This window comes from Hippopotamus amphibius, chromosome 4, assembly GCF_030028045.1.
Source record: "Hippopotamus amphibius kiboko isolate mHipAmp2 chromosome 4, mHipAmp2.hap2, whole genome shotgun sequence".
Classification (NCBI taxonomy): Eukaryota; Metazoa; Chordata; class Mammalia; order Artiodactyla; family Hippopotamidae; genus Hippopotamus; species Hippopotamus amphibius.
In genome coordinates this window covers 57,201,986-57,228,413 of record NC_080189.1, presented here as the reverse complement: position 1 = coordinate 57,228,413, position 26,428 = coordinate 57,201,986, and the positions used below count along the sequence as shown (strand labels likewise).

Here is a 26,428-nt window from a genome sequence, read left to right as displayed (position 1 = left end):
AAGAAAGGTTTCAGTTGCTATTTTAAATGCAAAAACAATATGCTTAAAATATAGGTATGGGCACACTACAATTTCTGGAGCTGTCCTCATGGAGCATCATTGAAACATGGCCTCCGATGTTCTTTGTAATAGTAACATGCTTATTTCATAAACCAGAGCCCATATAGGAAAAAGCTTTTCCCCCCTCATGCAAAGGCTTATAACTGGATGAGAAAAAAATTAATTAATTACATGAATATTAAGAGGTTACTTATCTATTATAACATTGGGCCACAAGTTGACTAATTAAAAGGAATGCAGGTTGGAAAGCTGCCACAAATCTGCTCCTTTCATTTAGAGGGCCACAGGCTGAAGCCAGTGATTGTGCGTGACAGACTCTGGGAACAATGGTGCAGCGCACAGACCATCCAGATGAAGCATGCTCGTCTGAATTACACCGACGACGGGGTGGCCTACAGGCAAACAAAATGGTTAAACAATACATAATCAAGTTTTTATTTGGTATTTCCTGCGAGGCTGTACCAGTTGCCAGGGAGTGTACTGTATTTTTTCTTCGGCTGTATTAATTGTTGACCATAGCTGGCAGAGCACCAAACAGGGACAGATAAGGGGGAAAATGGCATCTGGACATTAAAGCCCCAAGTGTACTGGGGGGAAAAAAGCACAAAAAAATTACAGCATATATCAGGAATTTTCCAACTAACGATGTGCGGATGTGGTAGCGCGAGGGAAAAAGAGCCAAACTGAGCTTGCTTTGTTCACTAAGAGAGGCGCCCCTGTAACATTCCTTTTAGCTGTGCATATTTTGGCTTCATTTGTACAGTTTTAACTTTATACTGTGTGTGGGGAAGCTTAGTTGTAACTGGTTGTTCCTAATAATTATATTGCAATAATTAAAGTTCATGGATAGCTGTTATGTTCTTAGTCATTTAGAAGCTGCTTCGAAAACCAAGTCTAAGCTGAAAACTTCTTTTAAGCGCCATTTCATTACTGTATAAAAGATGGCAACAATTATTTCTTTGATTTGACAACAATTTTTTTAAAGACGAGATCGTTGTTGGAGACAAATGAGAAACAATGTCTTCAAAATGTGGGATACGAGGGGTGGGGGGCAGACTAGGAGTGAGATCTTGTAGCCTGCAAATAAAATATTCCCCAACTGGTTTGTAAAACATGAAAATCTGTGATAGGAACAATCCCCTTTGCTACTTTTAGAGTCCATTTAAAATGCAAAAGTAATATAAATATTCATAAATCTGTTGCAGAAACAAAGTATGGCAGTTTCGTGACCTCAATTAGAAATCATATGTTACTCTTTCAGTTGAGTAATAAAATGAAAAATCTCCAACTAAACATAGCTCCCTTCTTGAAAGATTGATCAGTCTTGGGGTCCCCAATAATAATAATGATGGTGTAAACTGAACCATTAGAGCTGTGAAATATGTTTGCCAAGGGCTTCTTTTGCGATGGTAGTGATCTGTCTGTGCATATGGCTGTCATGCCCAGTGGTTACACCTGCAGCCTTCGGGGTTACACTGCGTTTGACTTCTAGCTCTGACATGTGGCTAGCTATAGTTACTAACGTGTTCTGCACATCAGTTTCCTACCTAGAGTATGGGTAAAACATGCAATGCCTACCTCACAAGTTATTACAGGATTTAAATGGCATAAAATTTGTAAAGTTTTTAGTGAAGTGCCAAACATAAGGAAAACCCACGATAAACTTTGGCTGTTATTACATCTTCTCTGTTGTGAAGCTCTGAGGTTTCTTTTAGCTTCTCAAAATATTATTTCTACTCCGTGTCTGCATTAGGCTTGAATGTATTTACTTAATCACCATTGACTTCTACAATAAAACAGGTTGTTTGGTCTGTAATGAAAGCCGAGATAGTGGTTTTGATTACTATTAAACCTTCCTGGAGAAGCTGAAATTTTAATACCTGTTTTCAGAATCACTTATTAAGACCCAGTTATGAATTGAGAAAAACTAAAGAACAGTATTCTCAAATAGCATCATTATTCTAGAGATGGACTTCTAACCACAGGATACGCATACTTGATGATGTTATAGACAGCTGCCTGGTAACACAGAGACCATGACTTCATCTCCAAATGCTAAGAGAAAATCCTCTCTTATCACTGTCTCATATTTGATTGAATGATTTACATAAGACTTATTTTAATAACTTTTGTGTATTTCAGTTACATTTTCTGGTGTTTGTTGTTTTTCACTTTCATCTCCAGAAGTCTTAACCCTTAACCTTAAACACATGTTAGGGATTCATAGACTCTGGATATTAGAATTGCACAATTCATTTCAACACCCCAGGAATTCAGTGTGCTGTCTGTTCAATAAAGGGATGGCATTATTAATGATGATCAGTGTATAGGTACCAAACATTTTTAAATCCACAAAACTTCTCCTAGACCAAAGCATTTGTTAAAATAGACATGAGTCTTTGACGTCAGACCAGTTTTTCTCAAAGTAAATCTTGTGTCCTAAAAACATTTTGAGGTTTTAAATAATATTGCTATTGAATAACATCTTTCGAGTCATTTAGGAAAGACTGTAATAAAACATACACATATGTGGTAAGTTTTTTATGGGATCTTTACATCTTAGCATTATGAATAAAAGATTATTAATTCTCCTGCACCGAAACAGTCACAATTGTAATAATAAGTTGAATGTGGTCAGCTTTAACTTAAAACGGGAGAACTCCCTTTTCATTTCCACGATTGGCTTTTTCTCTTCAGCTGCTTTTTAAGTTGGGCTGTTAGCAATTTAGCCTGTCTTTAATTTTAAGCACCATTCTTCCAGTCCGGAGATCCCTATAGGAAGCCCCACTTTCATAGCCTCGCCTCTCATTGGCTAGCTGGGAAAAGAGCATTTCTGCATAAATTGGATGCTTCCTTCTCCCCGGGAGACCAAATATGCTCATGTTTCACAATCCCCCGGTTTGTAAGCTTGAGTCCGTTGCCTGAAGCTGGAAACTTTCACTTTGCAGAACACAGCACACATCGAAATCCAGATCCAATGCCCCTGACGCACCCATGGGTCCAATAGCAGATTGAATACATGCTTCTCAACCCAGTGTTTCTGAGCTGCTCCGACTGAAATCAGAAACCGATGTGCGTGAGAGAGGTATCCTTCAAAGAAAGGTATTTCCTTTGTGCAGCCCCAGTGCACACAGAATCCAAGGGGTTAACCTGAGAGCTGCTTTGAAAACAGAGGCGAAGGTCACTGGCGGCAACAGCAAAGACTTTTAAAGCCTGCCGTCCTGAGCCTTTCACCCTGCCTTTCCCACCCAGGGGATTGTAAACATTGGCTCCCGGCCACCACGTCCCACAGCACAAAACTTCTCTGTGCTTTCAGCATATACATTTATGCTTTTTTATGGAAGCTGAAGCAAAGGCGCGGTCTTGCTGTGAGCACAGAGAACATGTTTCTGTTCAGGCAAAGGAGAGGGATCCTGTCCCGCTGGAATGTGGAAGCATGCAGATATGCTTATTTAGCGGTGCTTCACATGGAACTTAGCTGCTGCTCTTAGTCTGACTTTCTCAAGTCAAAAGAATGTGTAGAATGCTGTCACTTAATCAGAACCCAGAAGAGCTCTTTTATCTGCCATTTGTTAGTAACTAGCAATATTGCCCTTATCTCTTTGTCCTTTAGCTCGATCCAGTGCCCTCGGATATGAGAACTGGTAACATGAAAGCACTTATTACCTTGAGCATTGCTTCTTGTTTTTCTTTTTTAAAACTTCAGAGTTCTTTAATCACCAGCAAAGAAGTTGTAGGGTTTGTTTGTTTGTTTGTTTTTAATTTAAATAAACGTCTTAGTCCTAGGACCATTGGTGTTTGGTGATGTTTAAAAGAAACCAAGATGATTCATATATTTATGCTGCCATCTATACCTGGTTCTTCAAAAGTCTGTTATCCACATAATTTATAAATAACCTCCATTGATTCAGTTGCATGAAAATAGAATGGAATTTCCAGAAATAGTACATGTAGCTTACATTTCTCCCTCTTCAGTGTTTTAATATGTTGTAGGGGAGTTAATATCCTTCCATGTATTTTAAGTAATTTCATGTAATGTCAGTCATTTGATACAATAGTTTTTCTCTTCAGTGATTTCTAAAGACACAAACAGAAAATTCATTTTGATCAATCTGTATATTATAATAGGTTGGGGCGGAAAAAATTGTACCCCATACCATTCTTTTGTTTTTTGTTTTGTTTTTTTTTAAGTGACTATTTCAGAGGCAGGTGTATAAAATCTTACCCTTTTCTTCTGAAATGGCTACTATGAGCACATTTTGGAATTAATTTGGATGCTTGCCTACAGAAAGGTCAGTCACTAAACATTCCTGTTTGAGTAATGATGCTTGATTCTGCAAAGCCCAACAGCAGCCCCTACCAAATTGCACAGACATGCAGACAGGACTCTGCTCTAGCCTTTAGCTGCAGCTGCTAAGAGATGTGTGGCTTTGCCTTTTGCCTTTCAGCCGAATAACTCTTAAAAGTTCTTCACAGTCTCTTCTGGAATTCCAGTTTTGCTTTATGGAATTGCAAACTCTGTTGTGTACTTATAAATGTCCGTCTCCTCTTCTTCTTGATCAAAGTTCCATTTCTGTAAATATGAAGGTTCTGTGACCAGCAGCACTGACCTGGGTGTGTGGGCCTGCGGTACCATGTCCAGGTGGTGTCGTTGAGCATGTAGAATTGATTTACTCTTGATTATTGGACTCTCGAGTTGGAAGGACTTTAGAAATAATCTGACGTGACCTCTGGATTTTATCATTGAGGAAACTGGGGCCCAATGGTATTAAATTAGTTTTTTTAGAGACAGTACACAGATTATTTAGTGGTATACCTGAAACTAAAACCCAGGTCTCCAAAACTCAGTCCAGGACAGTTTCTCTTACTCCATCCAGCCTTGTACCCCCTGTACTGTGTGATGAGTTCACTGACGACCAAATATGGGATTAGTAAATGCTGATATTCACATCAGAGGTGTACTTCAGCAGGTCGAAGTTGGCATAAGTGATTATGAGCAGATGTTTTGTACACTGAACAGGAAGTAACACGAAGTCTTGGTCGCTACATGTTCCCAAGGCGTCTGGTGACTAGCATTTCAACTCTTTAGCTCATCCGCTTGTCACGCCTCAATTTTACTGTGATAAGTTTCTCTCAATTTCTGTGGAATCCTCTTTTTTTCTCTTGCCTATTTAACATGTCCTCAAGTAAGACCGACTCTACGTTACTACAGGGAACTCTACATTAAAGCTGACAATATAACGAAAGTTATACATGGAGGCTAATTGAAAGCACTAAATGCTTTTATGACTAGATAAGAAAGATTGAATATAACTGCAAAAGCCTCAATCCAAGGACCATAAAAGAAAAGGAATTCTTTTCAACAGGCATCTATTGAATTTATTGTTTTTTAAAGACAAATGTTATGCATACTCTTTATGAAAAATAGAAATATGGTTGAAGTACGTGATGATTAATTAATCAGAAAATACCTGTATAAATCAGGAGGCAAGAGTAAAGTCTGAAATATAAATGAATGAATTAGGAGACAAAAAGAGTAAAATGGAAAAATAAATGTAAGAACAAAGACAGTCTTCTGGCAAAGCTACTCAAGAAAAAAGAGAGTCCATTTGTAGAGCACATCAGTCACCTTTGCTCCTGGCTAGTAGAGCTTTTCAGAGAACTTGGAGGCATAGAAGACTAGCTCAGATAGAATAGGATGGAGTGCTGATTGGGGAACCAGGAGCATCAGGGCTCCTCCTGTGAGCCCAGCCCACTCCCAGGTCTTAAGCCTGGATGCCCCCATGTCTCCCTCTGTGTGTCTCTTTTCAGTAACCTAGGTAAGAAAAACAAATATCGCTTGTCTATATATGTTTTAGGTTCTCATGCAAGCAACAGAACAGAGAAGATACATCCCACAAAAAGAGTTTGGGATTGAGCAAAACACATTCCTATTATAATTTTCAAAATGCTTGTAAGTCATTCTCAGCAGACCCTGTTTGCCCATGACCTCTGGGTAAGGAATTAAGTGCTAAATGGTAGGGGTATGCAGTGTTAGAGATTATGCTTGGGAAGTTTATAGTCTGGTATAATATGGTAAATGTGGTAAGAATTCCAGCTGAAGGAGGTATAAGAGGTACCCTGTAAAGAGCAGTGATGAAAAAAATATCATGGATGTACCAGAGAGTAAAGGGGGTAAAAATGCCTGGGTTTCATTAATAAAGCTTTTTTATCACAGTACTCCCCATGAGAAAAATTATAGAAAGGCTTGTAGCTCCATTAAAAATGAATTTATTGTAATAGTCACAAAGGATTAGGGCATCTCAAGGTAGAAGCTTCCATCCTCTTCACAGGTAGCAGCTTCTCAGTCTTAGAAATTGAGACGGAAAGGTGCTGTGTTGAGTTTATATGGACTTATCTTTGGAATGAGACTCAGCAGACGGTAGCTCTGGTTCATCAGCAAATGCAGTATTTGAAGGTCCTTCCTATTAATGTGAATTTGTTCGATTCTGCTGCAGAACGTGTTCTATGGAAGTTTCTTATTGCCAAGGCTTTCAAATCGGATAGTTCAGACTTTCAGTCCTGTAAGTCTCACAGGAGCAATTAGATGGCATCCTTCAGTTTATTCACTGATTTCTTATTATGCTCTTGCATTATATTGCAGGAATTTAAAAAATATAGTTAAATTGCTTCTCTATATTGGAAATATATGTCTCTGCACCCAGGTTTTCCTTCTTTTATGTCAAAGGCTTTCTTTACATCTCAAGTCTTCTGTTTCTCCGTATATACTTGAGGCTTTCCGTTGAAGAGGTTTACTCCCTCTGCTGGCTCTAAGTATGAAATGGATGAACGCATGTAATAAGTATATTTCTGATGACAAATCCCAGGGATTGCTTGCATATGATGTTCTTTGCTTTAGACTTTTTTCCAAAGTGTAAAATTGTACTTTAGTTTGGCTCCCTGTAATTCTGGATATAAAATCACCCAAGAATCTGAGAGATTTTGAGAACAATATGAAATTCTATGAGACTAGTAGTAATGTGACATTTAAGTAAGTCTGGCATGGAGATTTGTAGTATATAATATGATAGATGCTCAATAAATATTTATTAATTTATTGATTGCAGTCACATTTTTATTGTATATAGACAGGCTGTGTGTACTTCATAGTACGAGTAATAAATCACCCATTCTCTAATGAAGTCATCTGTGTTTCCATAGCACTTTCTCCATGCCTTAATGTAGTTCCAGCCACACTGTGTTATAGTTATTTCTTTTTATGTTTGCCTCATTAGACTGTGAACTCCTCCAGAACAGACACTGTCTGTTATTTGTCTTTAGAGTCTCAATCCCTGTCATGGTAGGTTGCCCAGTGAATGTTGGTGAACTTCAACATTATAAAACTTAAATCTTTTTCCCAAGTGGTGTACAACAGCCAGAAAGTTTAACCAGAATTTTTTCTGCATTCTACTTTTACCATAAAAAGGTAATTACAGTAAATAATTTATTCAGAAGACCCACTTCCTAAATGTGAGCACATGTGTGCTAACAGAAATCGTATAGTTAATACAGATATAGCAAGACCTCCCCACCATCTCCATTTGTACTATTGTATAGTGGTAGTTAGTACTACGATGGTTATACCAAAGCCTTGAAGGGTGTTTTTGCAACTTATATTTTCTTTTTGTACCTTCATTTTCAATGCAAAACCAGATTTTCATTTACTGTGCTTGCCTAAAGCAAGACATACCAGCTCTTCTTTTTTCAGGATGGCATTAGTTAAGAATGTTAAGTTGTATGCAAGCATTTATTTTGGGTTATTTGTGCTCCTAACCCTGTACCTTGTCATAGACCATGGCTTTTCAAAGCATTTCCCAAGGAACCCAAATTCTAGAGGAGGATGATAGGTATTATATGAGGGCGGGAAATCATTCCGTGGACAACACTTGGTACATGTTGAATTAAGTAGGTTTCTTTTTTTAACTCTCGAACTTCTCAGATCCTTTAGTATGTCAGGATAAAAATGAGAATTTCAAGAGAGTGGATTCAGCGTATTCCCAAATTTGTTTGATTTAGAACTGTTTTTCATGAAACATCTCTGGGCATTGTTGTCCTCTAAATTCCCTTTGGGAAACAGGTATATAGGCAATCAGGACAATATAGCCAAATGGGTTCCTCCCTCGTTTTCTCCAAGATGCTACCAATATGCATCTCTTGCTGGAAATGTCTTTGTTAATAGGAAATATTGAAAGGATGATGCGAATCTGGTTTTGACGTGAATGTAGAATCTCATAGATTCTGTATGTTTACCCCAATAGGCATAACGTCTCGGGCTGAGTCACAGTTTTCCTTCCCATCTTTCCCACTGCATTTCTGCAGTCAGTCAGACTATGAAGCCCCATATGTGCAGGAACCAAGATTCATTCACTAGCACGGAGTGCCTGCCATCAAGTAGCGCTCTGCAAATGTTTATCAAATAAAGAAAATAATTTTTTACAGTCATTCATGTTTCTAAACAAAGGAAAATGGTACCACATGTATACTGATTATTGTCCTGTGGTGCACCTCTCACCCCCGAAGTAGTTGCCATGGTTCCCCATGTTTAAATTTCATGCCTGGGTGAATGTGAACGCAGGCTCACCACAGATGGAAACATGGCTACAATGACCTCTTCAGAGGGAAGTGTGGCGAGAGGGGCCAGTAGCTTAGGGTTTGCTTCTTAACTAGGCTACAGAACTACATACTGACAGGTATGGTTCTGTACTTTATAAGGATGTTTCAGCATTTCATTCATAGAGGAAATCTACTAAAAACCACTGTCCAACAACTTCTAAAGCTTTTACGTTATTAATATTTTAACTTAGAATCTTGGCAGAAACATTTCAAAATACTTTTTTGTTTAGTCTCCCTATTCAGTACCCAAATTATCTAAGAACTCTGTATAAATAAATAGTATATACACCTCCAGAGAAGGACAGAGCTGCTTAAAGAGTTGGGAATCTGCTAAAGTCAGATGTAGCAGGAGCAAAAGTGAGACGAGAAGCCTAACATTTAAAAAATTGTCTTTAAACTATCGAGTCACACAGCTATACACAAATGATATCATTATTGATTCTGTCATTTTAAAGAGTCTGGTTAGTGCTTTAATAAATCCAGACTATATTATCATTTTTTAGAATCTTGTATTCTTATAAATTGATCAGTCAACAGTATAAGAGGTACCACAACACACTAACTTGGCTGGTTGGGAATATCAAGTGGTGGCAAAGATACAGAGAAACTGAATTCTCCTGCATTCCTAGTGGGAGTATAAAATGGTTCAGCTACCGTACTTGGAAAAACTATTTTGTGGTATCTACTAAATATATGCCTTCTCTCTCGATAGATAGATAGATAGATAGCCAGACAGACAGATAGATAGACAGACAGATAGATAGACAGACAGATAGATAAGAGATGTGGATATCCAAGAGAAATGAGTGCCTATGTCCGATAAGAGACGCACACAAAAATGCTCGTAACAGAATGTTCATTCACCATAGCCAAGAACTAGAAACACCCATCAACAGAAAAAAAAAATGGCTAAATAAATTCTGGCATGTTGTCACAACGGAATACTACACAACAATGACAGGGAACAGACTGCTGATATGAACAACAAACTACTGATATGAACAACAAGTTGTTAATAAGACAACTTACATATTAAATTGAGTTTAAAAAAAAAAAGCCAGACACAAAAACTGCATGATTCCTTTTACATGAAGCTCAAGAATCATCAGCATTAATCCATGACGATATGTCAGAATAGTTGTACAGGAGTGGTATTGACTAGAAAAGGCACAAGAGGGCCTACTAGGGTGATGTAAATATTCTGTATCTTAGTCTGAGTGGCAGTTACCTAGGTGTGTAAGGGTTGGCAAGAGAGAGAGAGAGAGAGATGGCAACAGAACAGGTAGCTAAAACCTATTTGCTGTTTATGGGAGATTTCCTCTAAGGTATGATGTAAATAAATTTGATTCTGCTTCCTTATTTATGAATCTGAAGCACCTTTTGTACCTTCAGAATCATCTAAAAACAGATGTATTGTTTCTCACCTGGTTTGGTTTTGTTTTTGTAGTTTGCGAAAAAACTTGCAAGAACCTCTTGGTCATACATCTAACAAACAGTCATTGAGTGCCTGGTGTGTGGGAGACACGTGCCAGGCTTTGGAGAGTCAAAGATAATTAAGGCCCAGTGCTGCCATTGAGTCTTGTTGGGGTGACAGGGATGGAAGCGGATTCTTGTGGTCACGTCACACATCAGCAGGGGCTATAAGAGAGGTGTACTGTGGAAGTATAGAGCAAGGAGCCTCTCTCAGAATGTTTTGGAAGTCTTCACAGAAGGCATCACTAGGCCCTGCTTCTATTTTTGCCAGATATCAGGGCCCTCCATGTGTAAAGCATCTACAGTGGTGATTTAAGACTACTTTTCAATTACTGAGGAATAATTAAAATATTTTATGTAATCTACATATTTCCTTAGCTATCACTGTAATCATATCTTAGACCGTTTATCAAAGCGCTAGCAGTTTCAAGGATAAAAGAAGCTACCTGCTACAGATTTCTAGAAAGCAACAATATTCTTTGAAATGTTTATAAATGGAAAAGCAGTCTTTCTTTGAATTAGCTCTGAGCTAAAAGCCAAGTTATACACAAACTGGAGAGTTACTTTTCCTTTCAAGTAGTGTTCGCTTACAGCAACCACACTGCCCCGAACACATATGCATCACAAGTTCCTAAGCCTAGGTGAGAAGCCTTCCGCTGGTTTTTACGTTCACACATGTATCTCTCCTGATAGCGGATGTACCTAGAAATACTCTGTATGTAGAGTCCTTGGTATTAGTGTGGTTCTTCCTAGAAACAGACAATTTTAAGAGAAGCATTGCAGCTCATCAAGAGCAAATGAATTCTGTGTTTTATAAGTATTTAAATAACAGAACTATATTCCCTTTCTATGATCCTTTCCTTCTCATCCTCTTAGAGAAGATACAAAGATATTAAAAATCCTGTAAGCATAGAAAAGTGTTTTTTACAGAAAGAAAGGGAAAATAAAGGGCTAGGACACATATTACCTATCAGACTTTTCTCTTTTTCAGTAATTTCGAAATCAGATCGTAAAATCCAGAATGATATCATCACATCCATATGTATTACACTGAGTCTTCAAACCTGAAAACATCTTATGCCCAGTGATGTGAATTTTTTTTTTAACTTGAGACCGATGTTATAAAATGGTGGGTGATAGTATCTGGGTTGTCCAAACTGTGTATTTTCTGTTCTCCTGTTTCCACAACTCTAGTTCTCTGTGCATTTTGCTCTTTTGTCAAGTTAAAAAGGCACCCTTTTTACATGTGTCTGCATAAATCGATGAGGGGTGTGACTGAGGAAGAGTCTAGCTTGGGGAACTGGTTAGATGGAATACAAAAGGAGAGCAAGTTTGGAAGCAAGGTCTTTGCCGTGGTCCCTAGAGAAGGAATGTTCTGGGAGGACGGCATGAGGCATACGTCCAGTGATCACACAGCACCAGAGCTATGCGGGTAGGGAGACCTTCCCGACCCTCCATCCGTGACCCTGAGCCCTCAACCAGTGACCATCTTGGTGAAATCCTATGGGGTAGTATCCTGGAAGAAACATTCCTTTTGTTCTTGTCTGCTTTTCTGTGAAACTTACATTGCTATGGAAATGATTGGGGTTTTTTATGGGGGATGGGGGAGATGGTCTTTGGCCACACAGCGCGGCTTACAGTACCTTAGTTCCCCAACCAGGGCTCAAACCCCAGCCCACAGCAGTGAAAGTGCCACGTCCTAACCACTGGACCACCAGGGAATTCCCCAAAATGATTGTTTTAGAAATACAAACACTTAAAATCATAATTAGGCATAAGATCAAAGGGGAAGAAAAAAAAAGATCTAAGGTTGTTCAGTCTACACGGCAAGTAGAGTCAACCTGAATCAGATAAACCCTGTTTCAAATCTTGGTTCTACCATTTACTAGCCGATTGGGTCTTGGACAAGTTGCTTGCCTTCTGGAGTCTCAGCTTCCTTGTCTTTAAAAACAGGGTCACTGATACTCACTTCATACCACTAAACTGAAGATGCTATAAGGGGACAGATGAAGTCCATCCGGCACGGTAGTTACATCTTCTGCACCTTATAGATGTTTTATTTCCCTCTTTCCCTAGCCCACTTGTTTACCCCCCAGATGGGATAAAAGTGAAAAGGTTTTAGAGAAGAGATCACAAAATAACACAAAACCCCACAGTAATCCATCTGACATTTAACAGTTCTTCTTGTCAGAAAATAGTTCCTTCTTTCTAACCAGAATTCCTAATGCTACAATCTAAGTCTTCTCCGTTGTGGCCTTCACCTTTTTTGTTTCCAGTATTAATCTTGCTAAATGAACAGCATGAAACATCCTAATCTTCAGGAACATATTTTCTTGAGTTCTTGCCTTTAATAGCTAAAGCACAAAATATAGTGGGAGCTCCAGAATCCTCTGTAGACCTTATCTTCCATTTCTGGTCGCCCAGATTAGTTAATTCGCATGCATCTGTGTGAACCTCCTAGATGAAGATGTGTAAGTAGAAACTTTGGGGAGAGTGAGTATTGCAGAGTGAACTGTACCTTGGTAGTTCCTTCCAGCTGAGAAACTCCAAATCCTTCCCATTTAAGGAAGGTAACGCCCACAGATTTTAAGATGCTGAAGAATGTTTGAGCCTGAAGTTAGATTCTAAAACTCTTCTTCCATTTCCCTCGTCACTTGCACTAACCAAATAACTTAAAATGTTCATTTAATTGTTTTACATGCAGCCTGTGTAAGAATGAACGTAGTAACCAAGGAGGAAGAAGGCATGGACTTCAGAGACATTCAGCTGTTTTCATCATAAAAAATCAAATGTAAATTCTCTTCCAAGTCTGAGTGATGATGTGGCCTCCCAAAGCATATAGATTTTAAGAGTTAAAACAGCTTTTAAAAGGAAACGATGAGCTCTACAGCCTGCCATATCCTGTGTTCAGAATAATTTTCATTTCTACTTATCGGTGAAGGTTGAAGGAATGTCTACAAATATTTGCTTGGTTTCTATGGTGAAGGCAGAGAGAGATCAAGTGTGTGATTGTTCAGCATCAAAATCAAAACTGCACTATACTGTACTTCTATAAAGAGAGTGAGTTTGTTTCTTGAAACGTAATAGACATTTAGCAAGTGGTAACTATTTTTAAGTTTCACAAGTTCAGAATGAAATTTAAACAATACGGCCTGAAGAAAAACATGGGCCCTTCAAGCATTTTAAAACTTCACTTTCCAAAAATAAAATGGTCCTCACTTTATTAAAAAGTCATCTGTTGATTAAAGATAATGTTGGTGGGCTCTCAGGATGCCTCGTGTGGGTAGGGGGACATGACCATTGGTCTGTAAATTTCTACTATACTAGAAACCTCTGTGTCGTGCCTTAGGTTATCCCTCCTAAATCTGTAACCCTCCATTCTGCTGTCCTCTGGCTACCCATACATTTTTGGAACATACGAAATGCTTTGCCAGGTGCTAGGGATGAAAAGTCCACTTAGAAACAGTCTCTATCCTCAAAGGGCTCTTTGGGGTCTAGTGGGCAGTAAGTACACAGTGAATGGGATGCAGTGTGATAAGTACTGTGTTTCCATGTAATTGGGAGGACAAGGCAGGGCAAAATTCACAAGAATTAAGAATGGGGTGATGAGAGGACATTCCAGAGAAAGGTCTCACTGCATGAGAAGGCCATGAGGCATGACACAGCACGCATGTTTATGCAACCACAAAGCCTGTGAGCAGGTTGAGGAAGCTTTCCTGTGAAGGAGGAACAGGCGATAAAGCCAGAGAGAGGGTGGGAGCCAGATCATGAGGGTGCTGTGGGTCAACCGGACTTGAACTTGACCCTGAAAGCTCTCAAGAATGGGTGAAGGGTTTTAAGCAGGAGTGGAGTGAGCACAGCTGCAGATATACAATAGAGAGGACAGAGTAGAAGGAAGCACTTTCTTTTCTTGTAGGAAAAGACCCCAGAGAAAGCTGTTGTGAACCACAGGAGAGGACAGGTTCACGGTGGAATTGTCAGGATCTAGTGACTTCATTGATAGTGGGGATGAATGTGAACCTGGGGAGGTGGTGATTTTGCTTGCAGAGGGAGGGAACCTAAGAGGAGAAGCACGTTTCAGAGGAGAGACAGTGCGTGCATTTTGGAATTGAATTACCTATGGGAGTACTGAGTGATGATATCCAGGAGACAGCTGGATATGTGCGTCAGATACTCTACAGAGTTCTGGGTCCAGTATGGACATGTGGGTCATCCACATACGATGCTCCCCAGGAATTGTGCATCACATAAGAAAAGTTATTTAAGGGACTGATTGCGGAAGTGACTGAGGAGTTACTGGAAAGTCACTAGGATAGGACTCCAGCATTCTGCACTTATATCACTACACAGACCCAACCCACCCACCCCAAGTTTTTCAGCCAACTGATTTGACTTGCTGCTTTTCTAGTTTGTGACCACCCCATCTAGGACTTACAGGGTACCCCTCATAGAATGGGCACTCAAATGCTGAGTTGAAGTTTACTTGATCCTTTAAAGGCTTGATGTCTACTCTAGAGAAACACCTTTTTTAGGTAGATCTGCTTAGACATTAACAAAATGAGAGAGAGGTATAAGGCTGAGAAAGAGATGGTAAGTGCCACGGATAGTATGAAAGGTCAGAGCCTGGATCCTTAAACTTCACCTTCATTCATCCTTCAGTGGGTCATTGTCATAGCCCTTGGACACAGGACTCAGGCCTGTGTCTACTGAGTGCCTCTTCCCCAAAGATTCCCTTCATCTCTGTCTCAGCGCACTTTCCCTGTGCCATTGCCCTTTGAGTTTTCTTACACATCCTCTGAATCAAATCAGGTTCAGGCCCACCTCCCTCCATAGATCCAGTTCCTTTTTCAAAAATGCATGATTATTCAAAGGTCCTCAATGATTATTAGACATTGTTGTCCCCATATTCTCCAGGCTAGAGGACTGCCTGTATCCACCATCAGCACTGCCCCAGGGACTTAGTTCCCTGTGGTTCATTCATGTATCCAATCATCAGATAACTAGTGAGCACTTTCCACGCATGACACTATATATACACTGTGATTGATGAACTGAGACGCTCAGGGGTGAGCAGTCACTTCCAAATGAGAGATCAGGAAAGGCTTCCTGGAGGAAGTGATATTTGAGAATTCAGACCAGAAGAGACTCAAAGAAAGAATGTCACACAAAGAGAACCACAGAAGCAGTGGCCAGATAGTTGGAAATCAGCACATCTAAATGGGAGCCAGTGGCCCCAGGTGAGTCTGGACAGCTGAGGTTCTGGAAGGACAGACAGCCTTCCTGCTGGTAGTAGATGCACAGCAGAGGCCATGATTGTAATGGGCTCAGTGCTTAATGCTGAGAATCTCATTTTTTGTGTAGACTTCAGCTACATTATGTCATGTATCAAAACATCTTTTTCTGCCCTTTAGGTTATAAATAGGTCCAATTGAGACAACTCCATTATTATTTGTTGAAAAGTACTTTGTGTGTTAACTTTTATTGGTATTTAACTCTTTTAATGTTTCCATTTAACTGGGTTTATAATGACAAGACTGTGCTGGGAAGAATTAAAATTCTGATTGTTTATAATATCTTAATTTATATGTATGATTTTAAAGAACTGAATTTTGAGACCCTTTAGGAAAAGTCAGTGAAATTACCACTAATTTCTATTTTCACTTTGCAAAAGCACAAAAGTCTTCTGGAGGGAAGAAACATACGTACTAGAGAGTTTTATACTGGTGTGAAGCAAATAAACAGCTTAGAGAACAGCTTAGAAAGCCTTCACTTCGACAATATAAAAATCCTGAGTTATTCTAAGGATTATATCCATATTTCTCAGAAATCATTACAAAAGTTTACATTTGAGACTTGTTGAAATTGGCCCCAGAAGACCTCACTGGTTACCCCCCCCCCCCTTAAGTAATTACTAAACCAAAGGGCAGGCAAGGATATCTTGATTCTATATAATATATGCATTTTAAAAATCTTCCATTACCATTGCCACATCATTTAGGCCCCTTAGAATGCTAACAGAGGTCGCCTTATAGACCATCCAGTCTAAATGTCCTCTTGGACAGATGTGAAAGCTGAGAAAAAGTCGCCACCCACAATAGTTTTTTCATCTGCCAACTGGATGTATTAGTCAGGGTCCTAGCAGGAAATAGATGGCATGCTCAAAATAAGATAATTCAAGGAAGGTTTGTTTATAGAGACAAGATTTACAAAGAATTGGGTTTAGGGGAAGCCCAGGAGATGGTATTAACTTGAGTCTTAGTTGCATCAGGCTGTTATCATTCCCAGGCTTGAAGGGAAGATGGGGAGTGGTTACTGGAGTTGAGTAGAGTGGGCTGCTCGGGATGGACATTGACTTTGTGATGGCAGCACTGCCAGCTCTGGACAACCTTGCTGGGAGAAAATCAAGGAGTTAAAGACTCAGCTTCACTCTCCTCCTTCTCTCTGAACTCCTGCCTACGCTTCCCATTGGCCCAACCCAGTAAGAAGCTGGCGGCAAATGGTAGATACAGATCCACCTGCGAGGACTGGGCCCATCCACAGAGGTAAAAGCAAGATAGCCAGCACAGTGTGCATACCATGCTTTTCTGCTCTTTAAGCACATGGCCATAGAATAAGGGTGATTCAGATAACATCTACTAATGTTTTCAGGATCTTGGTGAAAGGGTACAAGAATAAAAGACTGCAAAATCTAATATTAAGTAAGAATGCTTTCCTCTGACATGTATTTTTGAGTTACAGTTGGCCTTGGCTCTATCTTTTACTGTTATTGAACTGCTTCAAAAAATTGTGACTAGAGATCAAAGCCGTTTAAACAGATACATCCACTTGTGTAAATATGCTTGAACTCCGCCTGTCTTCTGCTCCCCCTCCTGTTGCCAAATCCATTCAGCACCTCCAGAGGCTGTTCATACATGTAATGATTGTAATAAACAGCGTATTTGCTTTGGTTCCAGCTGGCTCCAGCCACCAAACTCTGTCTGTAGCTCCTATTGTTAGCTTTGTTTAGTAGACAACTGCATTGTTACCATTAGAAGCCACCTTTGTCATAGATTTCTCAAGGTTGATCTTTATACACTGTATTCATGTTTTCCTTCAACATGTCTTTTAATATATGTAGGTAGAAGTTAATTGGTTACATTGCTGAAAATGTTCCATGTTACTTCATGCACTAAAACCTTGAAACATTTGTATCAGTTTTGTCCCTTCTTTATAAAAGTTTCAATTAAAAATTAATAAATCTTCTTACCTGTGACTTAAACCAGTTTTAAGTTAGGCAGTCTTCCATTAGAAGTTTTTAGAGGTACAAAACTATAATAGGTCCTAAGGAAACAAAATTTGTCTTTTACTGTCAGGGAAATTTGTTACAATTTGTTCTCAAAAACTTGGAACTTATATATATTGGAAATCCCATGAAATTACAGAAATTGTCGTTATTCGAGATATTTTAAATTACAGTGACTTAAAGTGAGGATTGAAGGACTCTGGATCGGAGACTGAAACAGCCACGTGAATTAGCAAATTAAAACTGGGGAGGCTCTCTTGATACATGAGATAATATTACATAAACAGGGAACAACTATTAGATTTATGTCTATTGCAAAAGGCAGTAATTTGTTATTTTAAGTGTAGGCTCTAGGCAGCGTTGGGGTTATTTGCTTGGAGAATTAACTAGAAATGTGCAATTCATACTTCCTTTGGAATCCAAGCACACTGAATTCTACAAGGGTTAAACCAAAAAGCTGTCTCTTTAGACAAATGATAGTTCAAATAGAGTATAAACATAAACCTAATAAATAAATCTAATTCCTCTCATTTTGTTGCAATGATTTACACATAGAGCAAGCAAAAATCTTAGGGATACCAAAGAGATTTTTTAAAAAAATTTTTTAAAGAAATTTGTTTGTTGGTTGTGTTGGGTCTTTGTTGCTACATCTGGGCTTTCTCTAGTTGCAGTGAGCGGGGGCTACTCTTCATTGTGGTGTGTGGACTTTTCTTGTTGTGGAGCATGGGCTCTAGGCTCAAGGGCTTCAGTAGTTGTGGTACATGGGCTCAGTAGTTGTGGCTCGCAGGCGCTAGAGCTCAGGCTCAGTAGTTGTGGCACACGGGCTTAGTTGCTCCGTGGCACGTGGAATCCTTCCGGACCAGGGATCGAACCTGTGTCCCCTGCATTGGCAGGCAGATTCTTAACCACTGTGCCGCCAGGGAAGGCCCCAAAGAGATTTTTAAATCTTAACTTTCATTGAAGTTATCACATGGGAATTTGATGAATACATGTCATACCGTACAGAGCACTGCTGTTGTTCAGAAGTGAATTTTGAAGTTGTAGAAACCTTTTTCTTAAACCTCTTTTTTAAAAATTTTATTTATTATTTTAAACCTCTTTTTAAAAATTTTTATTTATTTATTGCACTGGGTCTTAGTTGCAGCAGGTGGGCTTCTCAGATGTGGCATGCAAACTCTCACTTGCAATATGCATGTGGAACCTAGTTCCCCAGCCAGGGGTCGAACCTGGCCCCCCTGTATTGGGAGTGCGGAGTCTTAACCACTGTGCCACCAGGAAAGTCCCACTTAAACCTTTTCTTAAGGAAATCATTTAACCCCAACAGATAGCTGCATTTTTGAGATTTGTAATCTCTTTTAAAAGTTCACGTTAAAATATTTCAAAGTAAGTTTAAAATCTTTTTTCTGTTGGTTCTTTAATTACAACCTGAATGTTTGCCTGTTGATTTGCGGATGTTTGGAATGCTGAATGAAAGGTGCCGTGTTGGATGTTGAGGAAGGAGCACAGGGTTGAAATCAGTCCCTGGGAGAATCCCAGCTCTTCCACGTGTCAGCTCCGTGACTCTGGCTGAATTACCCAACCTCTCTGAAATTGTTTTCTCAGCTATAAAATGTGCTTACTGACAGCAACGACTGATCTTGTGCCTCTGATATTGTCATCTGGTCCCTCCTTTCCTTTCCACTTTCCACCTTCTGCACTGCCATGTTTCTGTGACAACTGTCCACTTAAACCTTGATGCCTGTGTATAGAATCCTGGCAGATATTTTTTGTGTGCATAAATGATGATTATATTTACACCCACACATAATCTGTTAATAAAAATTGGAAAATATTTCATACTGCTCCAAAACTTACCTGTTCATTTAGCAGTGTATCATGGATATCTTCTTTATGTGAGCAGGAAGGAGCAGGATGAGAACTAGCTCATCTTTTTTGATGGCTGAATAATATTCCCCTATTGGGAATTACTGTGGCATACACATCCTTGTGGATACTTCTTTTTGTATACTAGTCTGAATATTTCTATAGGATAAATTACCACAAATGGAACTCTGGTTCAGGGACATGGCCACTATTAATTTTATAGATACTGTCAGATTGTCCTCTAAAAAGGTTGTGCCAATTTGCAATTTAGAACATGCTGCATTCCCACGAACTTATGGTTACCTGGGGGGGAAGGGACAGATTGGGAGTTTGGGATTGACATGTACACACTGCTATATTTAAAATAGACAACCAACAAAAGACCTACTAATATAGCACAGGGAACACTGCTCAATATTCTGTAATAACCCCTAACTGGATAAAGAATTTGAAAAAGAATAGATACATGTATATGTATAATGGAATCACTTTGCTGCACACCTGAAACTAATACAACATTGTTAATCAACTGTACTCAAATATAAAATAGAATTTGGAAGTAAATAAATTAAATAAAACATACAGGGTTCCCATACCATGACCAACCCTGAATAGTGCCATTCTGTCCTTTCTGCCAGTCAGGCAAAAATGATACCCTCTTATTGTGATGGCTTCCTTCCTTCCTTCCTTCCTTCTTCTTTCCTTTCTTTCCTTCTTTTCTCCTTTCTTTTCTTTCTTTCTTTTAACGAGATTGAGTATCTTTGATAGTTTTTTCTTCTTTTGAGTTGTCTTTTCTTATTTTTTATCCATCTTTCTGTTGTGTTGTTTTATTGATATAATTTGTTTTAGATGTTTTCTCCCAGGCTGTCATTTATCCTTTGCCTTTACTGTATTTACAGTGTTTGCCGAAGAGGATTTCAGTTTTAAATAGCTGGATCTGTAAATCTTTTCATCTTAGGCTTCTAGATTTCCCATCATGCTGAAAAAGGCTCCACATCCCGAGGTCCTCTTCTGTTTTCTTCTAATACATTTTTCTAGCTCTACTTCTTACATTTAGATCTTGCATCTACACAGTTCCTTCTTATACATGGTGTAAAGTAGAGATCAGACTTATTTTCTTCCAAATGGGCAGCCAATTGTCTTGCTTTCACATATTCAAGTGTATTTTCTCTTGATGAAATTCAGCCACCTATAAGAATATCTTATAAATATAAATATCTCTTTCTGGACTTTATTCTTTTTTTTTAATCTGTTAGCATCTACTATTTTATTTGCTGTACCTTATTTTTTGGTGACAGAGGACAAATCCCCCTCATCCTTATTTCTCAAGCTGTCTTTGGCTCGTCTTAAGTGTTATTCTGCCAGAGGCACCTAATTGTCAAAGTTAAGTTATTGTCTTAAATTTTTGTGTTAATACAGGAATGATGGTTATGTTTATGATATGGGTTTTTCCCATCTTAGTCATGATCTGTCTCACCATTTATTTAGTTTTCATTTTATGTACTTCAGTAATAATATATCATTTTATTTATATATATCTTGCTTTTTAAATTTCTCAGTGTTTCACATTTTATTACTATGTGAATTGGATACTTTTTCCATTATATTTTGTAACTGACTTATGCTAGCATTTGTGTATTTACTTTGTATCTATGTCTACCATCATCTAAATTTTTATTATCTGAATAATATTTTGTTATAATAAATTTTATTTACCAACACATAAGGCCAGTGTATATAAAGAAGAAACCCTTAGAAGTACAAGGAGATTCTGGGGGAAGGAAGACACAAACTCAATTTTCTTTCAAGGTTTAGCAAGTAAAGTATAGAAAAATATAAGTAAGGATCTGTATGAGAAAAACTTTGATTAATAAAGAACTTTACACTTAAAAGAGAGTACTCTCCTTACAGCCTCTGAAACAAAAGCCAGCTATGTGCATAGTCATAAAGGAGAGAAATTCTACAGGTTACATTCTCTGGCTGTGATGCAATAAGGCTAGAAATACAGCAACTAAAGTTAACCATAAATAATCTGATCATATGGAGATTTTAAAATTTTTTTCTAAATAATTCTTCAAACTTGGTGTACCCCCCCAAAAATAATAAATAAATAAAATTTTAAAAAATAATTCTTCAAGTTAGTTTATTCTTGGATTAAAGACAAAATTAAAGGTAAATTGCATGTTATTTAAAGGTGAACAAAAATGAGGAAGGTTTATTTAATAATATATAACTAAATGTTCTATCATTAATCAAAACTGAAAATAAATTACCCAAGTTTCAACTCAGAAATAAATTTTTAAAAACAAAGAAACTAAAAGGGGGGGGGGGAATCTAAAAAGATAAAAGTAGGTGTCAACAAATTATAGAATAAAACAATAATCCTCCCAAAATAGAAATAAATCTTGAAATCAGTTTCTTTTAAATAAATAATATACAACCTGACAAACCTGGTTGATGTAAAGAGAAAAAAATTTTCTTTCTCAGAAAACCAAGAAAAATAGATGAGATTAAAATAATTACAAGAAATACTATGTACAAATTTAAACCAATAAATTTTAAAATCTAAATTAAAATTTTTCATAGGGAAATTCCTTATCATTACCAAAATTGACTTAGAAAGAAGTTGAAACGTGAACAGACTAACTACCAAGAAGAAATTTACGGGATTGTTAAAGACAAACTGCTAGAAAAGATCCAGATCCAGATGGTTTTATAAGTGAGTCCTTTTAAAGGATCGATTATTATGTTGTTTATAATATTTCAGAATATAGAAAAGGATGGAAGGTTTGCATGTCCCTAAAAAATTACACAAAAAAGAAAACTATACATCAGTCTCATTCATCAGTATAAATTAATGTCCTAAAATAAATGTTAGCAAATAGAAGCCAAAAGTCTAGTAATAAACCATGATTGGGAATCATTTATGCCAAGAAGGGAAGGTGGTACAATATTAAGAAATCTTTTAATGTAATTAAATAACATTAATAGAATAAAAGAGAATGATTAAATGGTCATTATTAATAGACATTTTAAAAAGCATTTGATAGAAATTTGTTACCTATTTTGAATGGTAACTAAATTTTACAAGGAATTAGGGATTTCCATGGTGGTGCAGTGGTTAAGAATCTGCTTGCCAATGCAGGGGACATGGGTTCGATCCCTGGTCCAGAAGGATTCCACATGCAGAGGAGCAACTCAGCCTGTGCGCCACAACTACTGAGCCTGCGCTCTAGGGCCCATGAGCCACAACTACTGAAGCCGTGTGCCTAGAGCCTGTGCTCCACAACCAGAGAAGCCACCATAATGAGAAGGCTTCACACTGCAGCAAAGGGTAGCCCCCACTCGCCACAACTAGAGAATGCCCACGTGCATCAGTGAAGACCCAACACAGCAAAAAAATTAAAAAAAGAATAAAATAAAATAAAAATTATTCTAAAAAAGGAATAGAAGGGAACTTCTTAAATGTATCAGTTTTTTCTTATGATTTTAGCTGTCTAAACACTTACTTGATGATCATAGTATCACTGATTAAAGTACTGAAAATGAAGATAGTTCTACTAAAGTGTTTTAGAATGGGTAGTTAATCAGAAATCACAGATGCTTTAGAACAGCTTAAAATAATGCTGTATTCAGATTAAACTTTTCACCTCGTGTGATGTTAGACTTTATTTCGAACTGAAGTGAGAAGATAAACATGTGATCTCACAATATACGTGTATGTCGGTAAACCACAGGACTGGAACTTTATGGACAGTTTGCCCCTGCACTTTGGGATGCAGTGTATCAGAGAAACAGCGACGTGTTCCTCCAACTAGAAATATTAGCAAAGCAGAAATCAATTGTGTAACTAAAAACTAGAGCCTCAAATTGAACACTCTTCTTAGCAAAAGTAGTGAATACCTTCTTTTTGGGGATTGCCTGGTAGTTGAATTTTGCCCAGTTATCTTCTAGGAATGATTGCCTTAAAATCATCAATTTGGTATTTGTTAAAACACAGTTGTTATGTGCGCAGTGTTATGATGGGCATTTACAGACTTAACGATGGATAAAAATCGGGTCCATGCATCCTAGAATGACCCATATTATGAACTATGTTATGAGATATGATTTTTAGGTGGCAGTGGGTTCAGGGAGGTGAGGATGTCACAGCTGAGCTTTGTAGGATAAGCAGAATTTCAACCTGTGAAGGAGAAAGTAGAGCTTCCCAGACTAGAACAGTGTCAACAAAAGCATGGAGGCAGGAGCTAGAGGATATGTTTGTATAATTGAGTGGTGTTCAAACTTAGCCAAAGGTTTAACAGAGAGAAAGAGAGAAAATAGGAAGGAAGGAAGGAAGGGAGGAAGGAAGACAGAAGGAAGGAAAGAAAGAGAGCGAGAGAGAGAGAGAAAAAGAAAGAAAGAAAGAAAGAAAGAAAGAAAGAAAGAAAGAAAGAAAGAAAGAGGAGAGGAGGACAAGAAAAGAAAAGAAGAAGAAAGGAAAGAAAAGAAAAGAAAAGAAGAAGAAAGGAAAGAAAAGAAAAGAAAAGAAAAGAAAAAGAAATCCAGGGGCCCCACCCATGGAGATCTAATTCAGTTAGGAGCAAGATAAGGGCCCAAACACATGTGTTTTTCTAAAAGCCCCTGGATGATTTTGATGTACAGTCAGGGTTGAGAGCCACTGGTGTGGTCTCGTATGTGACTGAACTGTAAGGATATGGAAGTACTTTATTATCACTTACAATCCTGTGAGTTGACTGGACTCAATCGGGCAGTTCTTCTGCTCCATGTGACGTTGGCAGGAGCCACAGTCACCTGGGGGACCCGTCAGGCTGGAATGTCCAAGGTGGCTCACTCCCATGGCCTTTCAGCTGGGAGCTCAGCTGGGGCTGTGGATTGGAACATCTTTGTGGGCTCCTCATTGCATAGCAGCTGGGTTCCGAGAGGCAGCATCTCAAGAGCGAGCATTCAAAAAGGCCCAGGCGACCAGGCTTCCTATGGCCTAGCTTTGGTAGTCTCAGATGTTACTTCCACCAGATCCTGTGGGTCAGGCAAGTCACTAAGGCCAACTCAAATTCGATGGAAGGTGAATTAAATTCCAGTCCTTGATGAGAGGAGTGTGCATGTAAGGAAAGAAGGAAATTGATGGCCACCATTTTTTTTTTAATTGCTGCTGCAGTCTTAATACGCTAAGTACTATAGCATCAAAGTACATAAACAGAATTTCAGGAAATTTAGACATCAGTGAAAGCACAATTAGGTAAAACAATAAGTAATGATAAAAGGAATCTGAATAATATCAAGTGCCTATGTAATAGATTTATGTATTGAATTCCTTACAAGAAAGAATATACCTTCGTTTCAGACATCCACAGAATTTCTGCTCCCCCCAACAAAGAAACACTTGAACCCCTATATACTCATAAACCTGGAGCCTTCGTCTTATGGTTTCCTCACTTTTCAACCTTGCAGAAATAATTCGTTGTGTTTGTTTTATCTGTTATTATACACTGCTTGGTATTAAATGAAGTTCTTCCCATATTGGAATCCCTTCCTCTGGATGACTTTTTACACATGGTATAAACAATTGAGTTATACATTCTCTCTCAAATTCTTCCTCACGTTTTGTTTTCTGAAAAGAGTGGCCTCGAAGGGGGCTTTGTTTTGGTTCCCCACAGTCTCACGATAAGAGTAGTTTTGACTTGTTCTGGGTGCTCTGTAGACTTCAGGGTCATCATCCAGCAACCGCTGGAATCATATTCTGATTTCTCAAAAATGCTGACGTGGGAATTGAGCTGAAATCATTGCCATCACCTGTTTTCCATGCGTTGTTTTTTTAAAGCCCCTTAGGAAGGAAATAATAGTTTTAAGGTAAGGGTTTTTTTAAGTCTTTGCTTTTGCTTTCTGAAACAGTTACTTTACCATCCTAGTGAGACACCCAGAGTCTGAGGTGGGAACCCAGGTTGTGGGGATGATGTCATTTCCTGGCCTGTCAGTGATGAGTCCTAGTTACGTATTGCTTCTATCTCAGTGTCCCCCATACGATTTTAGGAGTTCTTTCTCAACTGAGCCTCAACACTAAACTGCCCGGGATGAGGAGGTAAGCAAGCAGCCACCTCCCTCAGTAACGCTCCGCTCCGTTTGCCGTTGCAGGTCGTCACGCTGTGGTACAGAGCTCCAGAAGTCTTGCTTCAGTCCAGCTACGCCACCCCTGTGGATCTCTGGAGTGTTGGTTGCATATTTGCAGAAATGTTTCGTAGAAAGTAAGAGATACCTTTTGTTTCACTCTGTCTCCCTTGGAAAGAAATGCATCCGGTTGTGGTTAATTTAAGTGGCAGCCTAGCATCTCTCTGTCAAGTAGGATCATGGTATCCAGATCCACCTGCCTCCGGCTCCCACTTCCAAGCCTGTCCTGAAACTGCCTTCTCAGTCCTTTCAGTGTAGTTGTGTGTGGTGGTAGCTTCTGGCTCTTGGAAACTTTGTTTGGAAAGGAACACTCCACTGTTCTCACAGTTTATTTTGTTTTTGTTGGTGATGATAGGATGTGGTAAACATGAAGCATGTTATGGTTTTTTTTTAGGGAGGAGACATCCTCAAGGTGGACTTTTCCACAAGAGGAGGACCAGGGCTGTTAAGTTTATGGAAATTTTGATAATGGGTTAACAAAACAGAATGTTTAGACTGAAAAGAAATAGGCAAGAAAGATGTCTGCATCATTTCAGAATGCTTTAAATGCTGTCATGTGGAGGAAAGATTAAGCATGTTCAGGCACTATAGAGAGCAGAGATAGAACCAAAGATGTTAAAATTTCAGAAGTAACAGTTTTTGCTCAGAGGGCAAAAAAAAATTCTAATGATTAAAGTTATCTGAAGAGAAGATCAGGGTTCATGAAAATAGTGCGTTCTCAGTGGGTGTCCGAGACTGGACCACTACACACTGGAGATGTTTTCAGTGGCATTCCTGGAATGGGTGGGTGGGCTAGATGACCTCCATGGCCCCTCTGACTCTAAAAGTCTGTGGTTCATTTGTTTGATTTTCAGGTCACAAGAAATAGCCAAACAATATAATAAAGATCTGCCAGGAAAATAATCCAGACCTGAGTATTACATTCAGCCTGGT

General features: G+C 38.6%; 1 protein-coding gene across 6 annotated transcripts in view; it reads left to right on the top strand.

Moving 5' to 3' along the window:
- The window catches only part of CDK6 (cyclin dependent kinase 6), a 225,914-nt gene that overhangs the window by 127,454 nt on the left and 72,032 nt on the right, over positions 1 to 26,428 (top strand). For all 6 annotated transcript variants that reach the window (XM_057730926.1, XM_057730925.1, XM_057730928.1 and 3 more), the window contains exon 5: positions 25,463 to 25,572. In XM_057730926.1, the coding sequence (XP_057586909.1) occupies positions 25,463 to 25,572 (110 nt within the window). The remainder of the gene's footprint in view (positions 1 to 25,462; positions 25,573 to 26,428) is intronic.